This window comes from Colius striatus, chromosome 1 (genome assembly GCF_028858725.1).
Source record: "Colius striatus isolate bColStr4 chromosome 1, bColStr4.1.hap1, whole genome shotgun sequence".
NCBI lineage: Eukaryota > Metazoa > Chordata > Aves > Coliiformes > Coliidae > Colius > Colius striatus.
In genome coordinates this window covers 194,580,162-194,593,830 of record NC_084759.1, presented here as the reverse complement: position 1 = coordinate 194,593,830, position 13,669 = coordinate 194,580,162, and the positions used below count along the sequence as shown (strand labels likewise).

Below are 13,669 nucleotides of genomic sequence, written 5' to 3'. Positions count from 1 at the left end.
ACTCAGAAAATTGAGTTTTGTCTCACCAAAACAAACTACTGAAGGAAATCCCACTATTTGGTCAGATGACAACCTGAATATCGAATCCCAGCACTCTGTGGAAGGAAACTCTTCCAAATATCTTCTAAATATCTCTTTGCCCCCTAGTCCTTTCATAAGTAACCATTTCCTCTGAAGTTTTGGCACTTGAAGGCAGATCTTTTTAAACTGATGCAGCTTAAGCATACAAAGTTTTAAGAAATACAGCCATATAGTCAAACTACTTGGCAAAAACTGGCTTTGGTGCCAGGGAAATCAATGCATCACATGAATTCAGTGTCAAGGAAATCAGGTGGTTTTAGGGAATGTCAATTTTTTGTTATTTCCTCCTTTATTAACTTGGACTAACGAGCTGCAAACCACTGAATATTACAGATCTTAAAGCAATGCAATTAGGACTGAAATTTTGCCACGAGAGAAAAGCCACGAGAGAGAAAACATCTCATTTGTTTTATTGTGACCTTTAACAATCATACCCGAGAGAAACCCAAAACAGCAGAAAGCTGCATTAGCAAAGTTAACTGATACGCAACCAGGTGCAGGACTGAGGTTCAATTAATTAAGTTCCATTTTGTCTTTCCCTACAAACATCCCCAAGAGAAGAAACAACGTAATTATCTCCTGCAATATTATTAACAAATTTGTATGAAGTTCCCCATTTTATCAGTAAGGTTTCTGCAAGGATTGAAAATCAGAAAGTTATTCAGGTAAATTTATGTGTGGTCTCCAAACTGGAAACCAGACCACAAGCTGCACATCTACTATTATTTGTAAAACTTGAAAGTATTGTAAGAAATAAAACTTGAAAAAAAAGTTACAAGCAATATTTGAAATTACTACCAAATTCATTCTTTTCATTATCCATTACTGAGGCAGTATTTCAACCACACATCACGTATCAGCATGAGAGGTACACCATCACCTACTGAAACTGTTTAAGCTGCCAAAGTATTTTCAGAGGAAACATTATGATGGCTTTCCCCATAAAATTCAGCAATTAAAAACCTGAAGTTCAATATTCTGGTAATTACACATAATCCCAAGGATATTAACTAACAGAGCACACATATGTGACTATTAGCTTGGTAGCTGTCTGGGACTGAAGTAATGAACCACGCCAGAGAGCACAGACACCCCACCACACCCTTTACTGCAAGAACCAGTAAAGCAAAAAGTGTTGTAAACAAGCTAGACAAACCTTGCCTGACGCACAAATATCTCATCATTGTACTCCCCAGTGCATTAAGGAACATAGCAGAGGTTAAATTTTGCCTTCTATGGAGTCAACCTGAATCTAGTAGGCTTTATCCGTTCAGATTGCATCCCTTGCTGAAGTGCTCTTACCAGATGGGAAACGGAACCGATCACTGGAAACTATAAAGCTATGTCCATGCAATCTTTTACCTCAAATAACAAGCTGGTATAACACATTGAAATCTTACAATCCAACTTGAAATAACAAAAAAATTATTATTGTATTGTTAGAAGGCAGTAATCAAGAACTCCTACACACTAAAATCAGAGTAAATATATTGCAAAAACAAAAAATAAGATTACATAATAAAACGGATGACCTTTTAAAGGACTAAGCATTACCAAATCATCCTCGAGGAGCTCAATTTCAGACAATACTATGAGTCATATGACTAAAGAAACACAAAGAGTAAGTTATCTGTGCCACATTTTTACACAGGCTGCACCTACTCAAATACATTTTTCTTCTTCATGTATGGCTATAAATATCAGATGCTATTAATGTTCTTTTTTAAGGGCATACATACACCAATTCACTAATCAGAAAATACCTCCCTAAAATAACACCTTATTTTCCTCACTTTATCAGATAGGCAAGTCATATAAATTTGATCAATACTGACTGCAGTTCTGGTAGTCTCTTGTCATAGAAGCAATATTTTACTGCCATAAACTACGTTTTTATCTCTTTCCACTTTCAATTTCAGTTACTGTTGTGAGGAATCAGCAGATCTGAAGAGCAAAGTAAGCAGGCTAACTTCATCAACCCTGAAACAAAAATTTAAAACTGAGAGCAAACACCAGTTAACAACATTCGATATTTTGCCATCATAAGCAATCACATAATAGAAACGTATCAGAAAGGACAAAAAGGTCTGGTATCCACTAACAAGTAGCATAGTTCTTCCTGTTCGCCAATTTGAAATCTTTGGTGCAAACAACAAATTCATGGGGAAATATTACTGTGTCATGCTTAGATGCTCCCAGAAAAGGATCAAACACCACCTTATGAAGTTTAAAAAAAACCCTTGGAGCTATCAGTCTGATCCAGAACGTAAGAAATAACAATCAAATTAGCATGACCATTTGCATTTCTGATATAATTTCTGCAGTGCAGCCAGTTGTCCCAAAATAAGACTCCACTGCCTCAAAAGGAAGCAAAGCCTGCTTATTTGGCAGACCCCAGTGCAATACGTAGCTTTATGAAAAAATCTTATCACTCCTGAAGATAGACCATTCTTTCCTGCAGTAACAGGAGTCATCTCATTGCCATAGAGGCAGCACGTCATAAAGGCAGCACGCAGTTTCTGGCTGAGCAGACCTCTGGTAAAGCCTACAGAGACTTGTAACAGAAATACTGTTGTTGTTATGAATGAAATAAATGTAAACGTGTGAAATCACTGGGAAAAAAACAGAACAAGCATTGAAAAAGTAACCTGTAGAGATAACAAGTAAACCTGTTAAGAGTAGTGTCCTGGGAAAAGAAAAATTAAGAATGGGTTGATATATCAGGACCCAACACCTGTCCTCTGTAAGACCACAGCAGAACATCCCGCCTGCCTAACATCAGGAGGAGGGAAAGCCGGAGCACCCCTCATATGACACTCCTTTTCCTGTATGATCAACAGGAAGACAAATAAATATTTAAAAAGATGTAAAAAGCATGAACTTCACTTAAGATTTACAGATATTTCAGACTTTTTTTCTTGTACCAATGGACTGTTTATATATAAAGCTGAATACCGTAAGAGATGTTCAAAGACTAGTCCACCGTCACCAGTGAAAACTCGTCAACTTGTGAGGATCAGCCAGCATCTCTTGTGCTGCACAAAAGAGGTCCTGGCCAAACCACATAGACATAGAACCTGGTGTTTGGAAGGACTATCAGTATGACTGTATGGGTGAGTGCAAATTATGAGAGAATCAGTGGAAGCAGGTAAAATCAGCATCACTTTCCCCTTTCATGCACTGCATTTTGTTACACTAAACATTTTACAAGAAATCCTGCAAATCTTTAAAAAACAGTATTGGATCTGCAACCAAACAATGGTTCGAAACCAGCATAATTCCATAGATACTTCTATAAAAATACTTTTTGTAAAGTTTGAATAAGATAAGGGAGAGAGTACACAGTACAAATCAAACAGGAGAGCCTCACTAAATTCAGAATTATTTTCCATTTTTCATGTGCAATCGAATGTTTGATATAAATTAAGTCAGAAAAAAATCTTTTTTTTCTGCTTTTCCAACTGTACCTTTAATTCACAGTTGTAATGATCTCAGCAAAGCATAACAGTATTGTCTTTTTTTCTAGAAATTAATTGTTGCTTAATTAGAAGTTAACCAGAATTTTTATTTTGATGACCATTGCTACAATTCTCCTACAGACAAAATGCATCCTCTCAAAGAGACAGCCACAGGCCCAAAGAAAATTGTCACTCACAGAAATTTAATAAATCATGGAGAAACAAGGAAAAGAAAAATATCATCATATCTTATTTATATCTTAGTAAAGAAGTACATTTCAAAATTTATCAAATTATTCAGCTTTTTAAAAGCAGTTTAACTGAATAAGCTGGCACACTAATGCCAAGAGGATATCATGATTTCCTAATTTATTATTTTGAATATTTCAAAAGACATCAACATTTCTATGCATAGAGTATCATCACCTAATATTGTAACTATGTATCTCCAATGAGACCTTTATCCTCTCCCACCCCATTTTCCTTTTCTAATTAACTTCACTAAAGCCCTAGCCTATCTCTTCTGGGTATGGGTTACACAGTTCCTTATTACTGACATAGAAATCATTTCAACTCTTTCTACTTAAATACAAGTGTTCATTTATGTGCTACAGAAACAACATTCCCCTGTACATTAATTAACATTCTACAGAGAACAATAATTTCCTTTCCTTTTTTTCCATAGCACAGGTATCTGAGGGAGAGGAGTGTTCAACAGAGACCAAAAGCTATTCTGTTTTGTTAGACACAGTCACTGAATATTTATTTACTTTTGGAAAGAAAGTTTCAAGCTACTCACTCTCATACAATGCTAACCAATAACGCAGTAGTATTTTGTATTTATTATACTCTACACATGAATAACAATAAACCAACTTGTTTTAAAGCCACCATAAAAACAAATAGAAAGCTTACCTTCTTCTGGTACCAAACTATAGCATCAGTTACTTTGGACGCCATTTATTCCACTGAATTCACACAGTCATTTTAGGCTGTTAACAGAAAAAGACAGAACTTTACTTCCACCTTCCCTACCAAGGCCAGCATAGGGAATGTAGAAACACTCCCATTACCTACAAAGCATTCAGCAGCTACATTTATGTTAGATCCTGCCTCATGACTATCTTAGTAAAGAGTTTGGGAGTTCTCCTCTAAACAAAAAGCTACTGTACACCAGAGCCTCAGTTTTATCCATCCTTCCCAATAAGACAGAGGTGGCACATAAATTTTCATGTTTCACAAAGCTTTTTCAAAAAAATACCCAAATGGAACTATATTTAATATTTCTAACAGTGTGATTCCAATATCCTTTATACAACTTTAGATAAAATTACAACAGGAAGAAAAGTCTCTGAGAGAGCTTACACAGTCATTAACAAATTTCAGAGATACTAGGACATGGAATTTTGGTGCAACTGAGCAAAAGAACACTGCAATTTTTCCACCCTTGATAACATTATGACTTAAGTCACACAAAGTCAGCTAAAGCTAGCAGCCATGATGGAGTTGACATCTGTAATTGTTTCTGATAACAGAAGTATTTTTTCTAAGAGCAGGTATAAGTTATTAAGAATTCACTGACACATGTAAAAATATAAAAATCTTTCTATCACAGCATGGAGTCCAACAGACGTTGATATAACCTGGCATATTACACAGATTGACTATCCTTTTTTCTCATCTATAGAAAGTTTAAAATAGGATTTGTTTTTTTGTTTGAAAATCTCTTTGAGTAAACTTAAATTCATTTGCTACATTGGACTACAGAGTCAAAGCTACATAAATCCCTTAGCCACGCACAGCCTCCACACATAACACCGCCTACATGGCTCAGTCACAGTGAAAGCAGTTCCACTGCTTGCAGAGGTGTCTGTGTAGGAAGGGTGCCATACAGATTTCAATCCCACTTGCATACCTCACCTTCTGCTTTATGAGCTCACCTTGCAGGATATTTAGCTCCTCCTAATTTCTCTTAAACCAACATCCCCCCTCACATACAATACACCCTGCTTCCTACCACCGTCATTACAGGAAGAGAAAAAGGTTGGAGAAACTCTTTCTTGACAGTAAAGAACTAACTCTTGAAGTTGCACAGCAGCCTTTCTCCCAACAGCCACATTAACTTGATCAATCTCTCTCTCTCTCGAAGGTCAATGATTTTTCAGGAAACCTGTCTTCCTAACCTAGGAACCCAACTGTGTCAAATATAGCTAAAATTGGACAAGCTATTTTAAAGGCAGCAATCTTTTTTTGCAGTAGTTATCCAATTCACTCAAAACTCCTTTTGTCTTGAGAAATAATTACATCACAAAACTGTAAACCAAGTACAATGAAATAGTTTTATTATTAATATATTTGAGTATTAATATATTTTAGTTCTGTCAATAAACTGGTTATTTAGGTTATGAATGGTTTTCATATTTTTAAGAAATTCTCTACACTAAATTCTCCATAGAGTCTATTTTGGTGGTGTTTAAAGCATATCTACATACACATCAGTACCAAATGGATAAAGTGAACAAATCAAGATGTGATGCACAGCCACTGGCACAACAAAGCACAGCTGACACTTCCACCTTGCTTCCTTCCCATCTGCTCTAGACATTATCATTTCATGTTCTAAGTCCAACAACTGCACCTGGGACAGAGATCAGCTTTCGCACTCAGTTGTACAATGTCCTGCACTGAGTACCTAAAGCAAGATTAACTATTTGGAGACTTAAGTACAACACAAAAACCACTCCCAACTTCAGACATTGCACAGGATATCCAAATAGGAAGTTCTGATCACACCATTTCTTGTTGAATGTCATCTCTGTGACATTGAACAGAGCTGTTCAGCACATTTCCATCAAACAGCTAACACCACAAATAACAAGCAACGGGTTTTTTTAAGGAAAACTTCATTACTTCCTTAAAACTAAAAAGAGACGACTACTTGGTTTTGGTGATCCCTATTCAGAAGTTGAGTTTCTTAGCTATTTTTTTGCCAGTTCAAGCATATTCCATTCATATTCCATTTTTAGTAATAACACACCACACCTTGCAATCAAATGAGCAGTTTTTCAAAAGCCACAGAAGTCTGTATTTAGATGTCTTCAGGTAGCTAAATGCTCATGCAAGCAGTGTACTGTGTATTGTGCAAGACATGACTAGACACTGCACTACAGATTTATGCTGATCTACATGAAATCTATTCTGAACTTTGACAGCAGTTCAGAATAAAATTGTGCTCCTCTTTACTGACAAAGGCAAAAACTGGCAATTTTTGGAATAACATAGAAAAGTCTAAATAGCATCCACAGCCAAAAAGACATAACTAAAAATAAAATCCAGACAAGGAAGATGAGGCTAATAGTTGCTTTCCTTGCCTACATACAGCCCTACAACTGACCAGGAGTCATTCTTCCTGCACTCAGATACACTGGAGTTCTGCCACTGCCACCAACAATAGGATTACCTCCCTTGAAGCACCATTTCAAAAGACACATTCTTCTCATGTGCATTACAAATAAACCATTAAACCTATATTTCCATTCCTAAAAGGAACATCAAATACTATATAATGCACTCCTTGTTATCTTTAAGTACTTTATCTATGCATCACTGTTCCAAAACAGCATTTCAGACTTGCAAATCCTATATAAGCAAATAAGAAACTTGTCACTCCCTGATTCACACCTCTCAGAGGAAGTTTCATCACGTTCCTTTCAGCTAGCAGAAAGGAAATCTGAAGCAGCCAAAGGGAAGGAAGGAAAGAAAAATAAAAAGAAATTTAAAAATTAAGACACTGCAAAGCTCAAGTCAATATCCAGCAGCCAGCATGAAAAGTACTCCTACTGCTGTGCCAGCAAAGGCCCCTCCAAGTTCTGGCCTCACAATCCAAGGTCACGATAGTTTGCAAATAAAAAGGAATTAACATACTTGCTTTCCCCAAAGAACACCAACAACTGCTAAATTTGGACACTGGCATTCCTAAGGTACTGCTCGTGAAAGACAATCAATTTTCCAACCTCGTTCTTCACTCTACCTCAAAAATCCTCTACTAATAAAATAATAAAATAAAATTTAAAAAAATCAAACCCAAACCACTGGTGAAAAAAAAAAACCCACTGAACATCCTTAGTTACCTGTTTGAGGAGTTTAGTTGTTTTAGGAGTTTATTAGGCCAACAACAGCAACAATAAAATATGAATTGGATCCTACGTAGGCTGTGGTGTATTGAATCCTCTTCTTTAGAAACACACACACGTGCCAAACATGATATATCATGACACATACAGACATTTGGCAGCATGTCCATACTTGCCTGTGCCAACAGTTAAGATGTCAGTTAGTAAAGAACAGGTACATTCTCAGGCCTCCATATTTCACCCACAAACCAGAGTATCCAATCTCATTTCTGTCACTACATATTTTTTCTTCTTTATAAGCCCATGCCTTTTGTCACTTACCATCCCAAGCAGGAAGCTCTCACAGTTGCAGCTGCAGCAACTAAGCTTGCAGAGAGAATCAGTTTGCAAATTTTGTTGGCGAGTCCGCTGAACTTCACCGTCTTCACTTAATCATCTTCACTTCCACAGTAAAAATGCAAATATACAAAGGACAAACTAGCAAGGAAGAGCCACGGAAAAATCACTGTCTCCCAGGGAATACTAGTTTTGCAAGTGAATTACACAACGGTCTGAAATAGTAGGAAAACGTTGAGTATCAGGATTTCTGATACATATTTCAGGTTCTGGGAAAAGAACACTGCATGTAGTTGTTGCAACTGCTGTAGCCATTTCTGAATTCATGCTCTCAGCCTTAAGGTCTGAGTAAGTTTCTTAATTTTGTTACATAACTGGTTTCTGTTCATAGCTCTATTTGAAGTGACACAGCACGATTTCATAGTTACCTTACTTGTAAAAATAGGCAGGAAAGGCTCTCTACTGAGAAGTCCATGATGTTATACTTCTCTTTACTCCTGAGCCTGATGCGATGTTTATTAATTAGGACAAAGCTCTTTTTTCTTTATGAGGAAAGGCTGCGGGAACTGGGGCTGTTTAGTCTGGAGAAGAGAAGACTGCAGGGGGATCACATTAATATTTACAAATATCCAAACGGTGGATGTCAGGAGGTTGGGGCATCCCTTTTTTCTACTGTATCCAGCAACAGGACAAGGGGTAATGGGATGAAGCTGGAACACAAAAAGTTCCATTTAAACATAAGAAAAAACCATTTCACTGTGAGGGTGAGGGAGTCCGGGCACAGGATGCCCTGAGAAGTTGTGGAGTCTCTTTCCTTGGAGATCAAAACTCACCTGGACACATTCTCCTGCAACCTGATCTAGGTGGAGCTGCTTCTGCAGGGGGATTGGACTAGATGATCTCTAAAGGTCTCTTCCAACCCTACCATTCTATGATCCCATGAATGTTTAAACATATTCTACTGTTGAAAAGAAAAAAATATAAGCCCTGAAAGGGGACTATAATCAAGCCAATTTTGCCTTTTAGATGTTAGTTTCAAAATTCCTTAGCCAAAAAGCAGTAATTGTGGCCAGCATGCTAGACCTACAGACCAGGACACTTATGAAAATGTTGCATCTTTAAAAGCAAAAAAACAAAACCAACCACAGTATATGGTCAATCCCAAGGTCTGCTCTTTAATTTCTGGGTTTTTTACTCAATACTGCACACACACCTACCTATGCCATTAAACATTTAAAATCTTGGCATGAGAAACCCCTGAAATATTACATGCATACATCTGCTCTTCGAAGTGGAACAATTTTCTTAAGGAATGGAATTTCTATAAATATTGTGTTTTTCATTTATATATACACACTCTTCTAAAGAAAAACTAAAAAAAACCCTAACCCCAATATAGTGGCCACCTTGAAATAAAATGCTATGCTCCTTTTCTTTGTGGTTCTAAATACAACAGTAATTTCCTGCCACAATAAATCTTGCTCGCTGAAAACATTGACTTGGTGTTTAGAAAGACATGTTTATCTGTCACCAGGCAATGCATAGCAGAGCTGTGGCTTCTCGATGAGTACAGTCAGGAAGTTGAAAACCACTCCTAAATGAGCAAGTTTGCATCACGTTCTACAAATAGTTATCCAGTAAGTTTTTGAAGCAGCTGAGGCATGAAGTGGCTGAGCTGTCAGAAAAAGCTGCAGTCTCTTATAACAGCTCCACTGTTCTGTAGAACATAGTAGCAAATGCTGAGCTTGTATTCTTACAATAAAAAAATCTCTGGAGTGATCCAAGCAAGAAATTGCAGACTAACAAGCCTTATACATGTCTGTGGCAAGATCTTCAAAACAGACATTTAAAATAGAACACTATTATACCTGAAAGACTATCCGACAGAGTCTAATCAGCATGTCTCGGTCTATCGGTATTTCTGATATGTCCAGCTAACTGATAAACACGAGCAAGTGATGTGGACTTTCAAAGAGCCTTTGGGAAGATGTCGAAGACTTCTAAATAGACTGTTTGTGAAATGTAACTGTTGCCACAGATCAAAAACCAGCCAGAAAACTGAACAAAATTTTGAGATCAATATTCTTCATTGCAATAGGCTAACTGGATAATTAACAGTAGTATTTCAAGAAAATGGCCTATTTCATGCCTGCTCAAGTGCCTAGAAGCTCCTTGGAGCCTGTTGCTGTCCTGCTAGCTCTGCCATTCAGTGTCAGTCCAAGGCCAAGTGCACACAAATCTCTGTTCTCCTTCACACAGAAGCATCCTAGTCCCTAAACCGAACTCAGTCTTCCTAGTCTGTATTCTTTACGTTCCACCAGCTTTCAAGTACTGAACCACCCTGTAGTGACAGATATTTGGGATCTCATTCAGCATACACAGGCCTTGGTAACTAGCTTCTTTCAGAGATAAGGGCCTCTCAGGAGAGGATCCAGAAATCACAACTTCCAAATTTCTAAAATATGCCAACCATTAGATGTCTACAAGAAAGATAAACATAGACACTTGTCACACCACTGCTTCATCAGGCACTGGCAGCTCATCTTAGCTTACAAATAGACACGTCCCATGTGTCTGATGGTTCCCAAACCTCTTAAGAAGGAACTTTTAGGAGAAGAAATCACTCATTAAAGATGCATAAGGTCCACACAGAACTGATGGAGAACAGCAGGGTGGCCTAGTAAGGCTTCATAACTGTTTTAATCACTCTGAACCAGTATTGGCACAGTCCACCCTCCTTCTCGGTTACGAGCTTCCATCCCTCTTTTTACCAGCACTGGAGCCCATCACAGGAGACAGCTGCAAGGAAGTGACTGATAGTAAATGAGCAGATTTCACTTGAATTAGTGGACCACAGAACAGGGAAGCACTAACAGCACTGCCAGTAGTGAGGCAGCTCTGATGGAAGTAAATTTGAACACTCTAGATCTCTACCTGCAAGCCTTCTGAAGTACCAGTAACAGAGCTAATCTGGACTAAATAAAGAGTCCTCCCCTTGTTTAGACCAGTAGCCTAGAGTTTTTATGAAGTACTGCCTAACTAAGTCTTCAAATGGTGGTGAGCCTTGCCCTATTATTCCAGACTTCAAGCTTCTGGCACATCAGTCTGGCAGCGCTCATTATATTTATCTTTTATACATCAGCAAAGAAAACCTGAAGTAGCAACATTTCCCAACGGCAATCTTACATTAAGAAAACTCAAGAATATGGATCAACTTTAACAATGAATAAGCAACAGAAACAGAATCTAGTATCAATAATGCAAATGATATCTATAAGGGGGGGGGGGGGGGGGGGAAGTATGTACACCGCATAAAGATTTAAAATCAGGTATCTCAAATCCAGAAAGGAAAATCGGCAGCTCAGTGAGCACTTCCATTTGATATAGTACAGTCAGAAGGGCACAGACACACCTGAATAAAAGAGGATTGAAAAGGAAAACAATGAAGTACAGCTCTGTTGGTCAGTTATGCAATTTGACTTGAAATGCAAGGATTTTATTTGAAGAACATTAAAACACTCGGGGAAGACGGGTGGTCCAAGAAGGGCTATGAACGATCAATCACTTAGAATAACAAAATCATTTAGGTTGGAAAAGATCTTTAAGATCAAGTCCAGTCATTAATCCAGTACTGCCATGTCCACCACTAAACCATGTCCCTGAGTGCCACGTGCACATTTTTAAATCCCTCCAGGGATGGTGACTCAATCACTTCTGTGGGCAGCCCATTCCAATGACTGACAATCCTTTCAGTGAAGAAATTTTTCCTAATATCCAGCCTAAACCTCCCCTGGCACAACTTGAGGCTTGAAGGGCTCTTCTGTTGAGACAGGCAAGTACAAACAGAAAAATAAGAAACTACAAATTAAATGAAACTTAAAAAAAATACAGAAAATATAATCAAGAAAACAACAGCTTCCAATAACACAGGGAACTTCATTCATTAACTGAGCTTAGAGGCTAGCAAAGACAAACTTTTAACAGAGAAATATTATATTACAACGCATTTAGACTGTTAAACTTGGAACCACGGGAAGTCATTGAAGCCAAGATTTTACTCAGACTCAAAAAGAAAGCAGCTATTTAAACACATTAAAAGCAAATAAAAACAAAAAACCCCACACAGCTGAGGGAATCTCAAGCTCCATGACCCAGGATGCAAGGAAAAGATCACCAGACCGTATCTGGCCATACAAATACTTTACCTAACCCGACCCCACAACAGCTAGTAGCTAATACTAAAGAAAGCATTTGAGTAACATGGCAAACACAGAACAAACTGTTCCTTAAGACAGCTGAACACGAAGTGTCTTTAGCTGCCAGGCTGGCATCTGCCAACAACCTCATAACCCCCAAAAGCACCTGGTGCTGGTCAGCTTCCAAAATGCAAGGCTCTCATGACTTTGTATTTGATGCTACATTGCTTTAATTTCTTCTCCCACTTTGCTATTCTATTTTACTTTTAAGAACAAGAACCACAAATGTATTTGCAAATAGGAGTTCAATGCAATGCCTGGACTCATTCCATGAAGCCATCTAGTCTCTCTGGAGTAGGCTACTAAGATCACCTCAAATGAACAAAGAATTAAATGCTGAATTCCCAGCAGAATTGAGTTTGGAAAAAACAAAAAAATATCCTTTTACACAAGTAAATTAAGAAAGAAGAGAATAGCTTCCATTAACTGATACCTCCTCTCAACTAAAAATAAATAAATAAAGACACAAACATAAGCTATATTGAAAATTTCCTGACAACATAATGGGTCTCTCTCTCTCTCTCTCTCTCTATATATATATATATACACACACACACACACACATATATATATATACACACATACATATGTGTATGTGTGTTTGCTCTAACTCTGAAGCTGGCCCTGCTTTGAAGATGGGCCAGAAAGATGAATTCCAGCGACCCCTTTCAACCTAAATTATTCTATGGTTACATTTGGAGCAGAACCAAACATCACACAGCACCAATATGTTACAGTCCTAATTACTATTAACTCCTTCTTCCCTATAGGCAATTAAGCTCCTTGCATTCTCCTTACAAATCTGAATATAATTTCTTCAAGCAGTTAACCACTTCCTCTGTACCCTGCAAGAAGGACCTTTATGAATAACAGCACAGTAAACTCAAGGGAGAAAACATGGTATTTCAAAGTCTCATTTTTCACACCACTACATATTTTAAAGTAGTGATCAACTATCCTTGAACAGACTGAAGAAGCAGTACCTCTCTCAGAGGTATCCTAAAAGCTTTCTTCATAAAACAAAACAAAAAATTACAGAAAAAAACCCACTCCTACCTTGGTTCTGTGAGCAGAAGCAATCAAGTCTGTTTTTACCAGTGTGCCCTGGCTCCCTGTTGTCCTTCTCCACCTCACCCAACACTTTTTTTGTGCCACCTACCTGTATTACCAACTTCCTCAACAATCTGGCTGGGCCAGTAGCAGTTCACAGCACGATGGCTCAGAGCTTAGCCTGTGGACTGGCCAACAGTTGCTCACTTTCTGAAGAAAGATGGGGCTCAATTTTAAGTGTCTTTCTTCGGGTAGAAATATTAATTTGGGTCACTACCTGTCAAAAGTTTTATAAAAACTGGTCACTGTGAATGTACTTTGTGTCTTTCAGCTGCCAGTTGGTTTCGTCAACTGA

The 13,669-nt window shown here is 37.9% G+C and overlaps 1 protein-coding gene across 6 annotated transcripts in view; it reads right to left on the bottom strand.

The window, feature by feature from the left end:
* PHTF2 (putative homeodomain transcription factor 2) overlaps positions 1–13,669 on the bottom strand; it is a 63,286-nt gene that overhangs the window by 46,534 nt on the left and 3,083 nt on the right. For 4 of the 6 annotated variants that reach the window (XM_062019602.1, XM_062019616.1, XM_062019609.1 and 1 more), the window contains exon 2: positions 4,455–4,531. In XM_062019602.1, coding sequence (XP_061875586.1) covers positions 4,455–4,499 — 45 coding nt within the window. In that variant the 5' untranslated portion in view covers positions 4,500–4,531. Of the gene's footprint in view, positions 1–4,454; positions 4,532–7,669; positions 7,849–7,993; positions 8,087–13,669 lie in introns of those variants that run through there. The other 2 variants (XM_062019603.1, XM_062019605.1) reach the window with 2 other exon arrangements.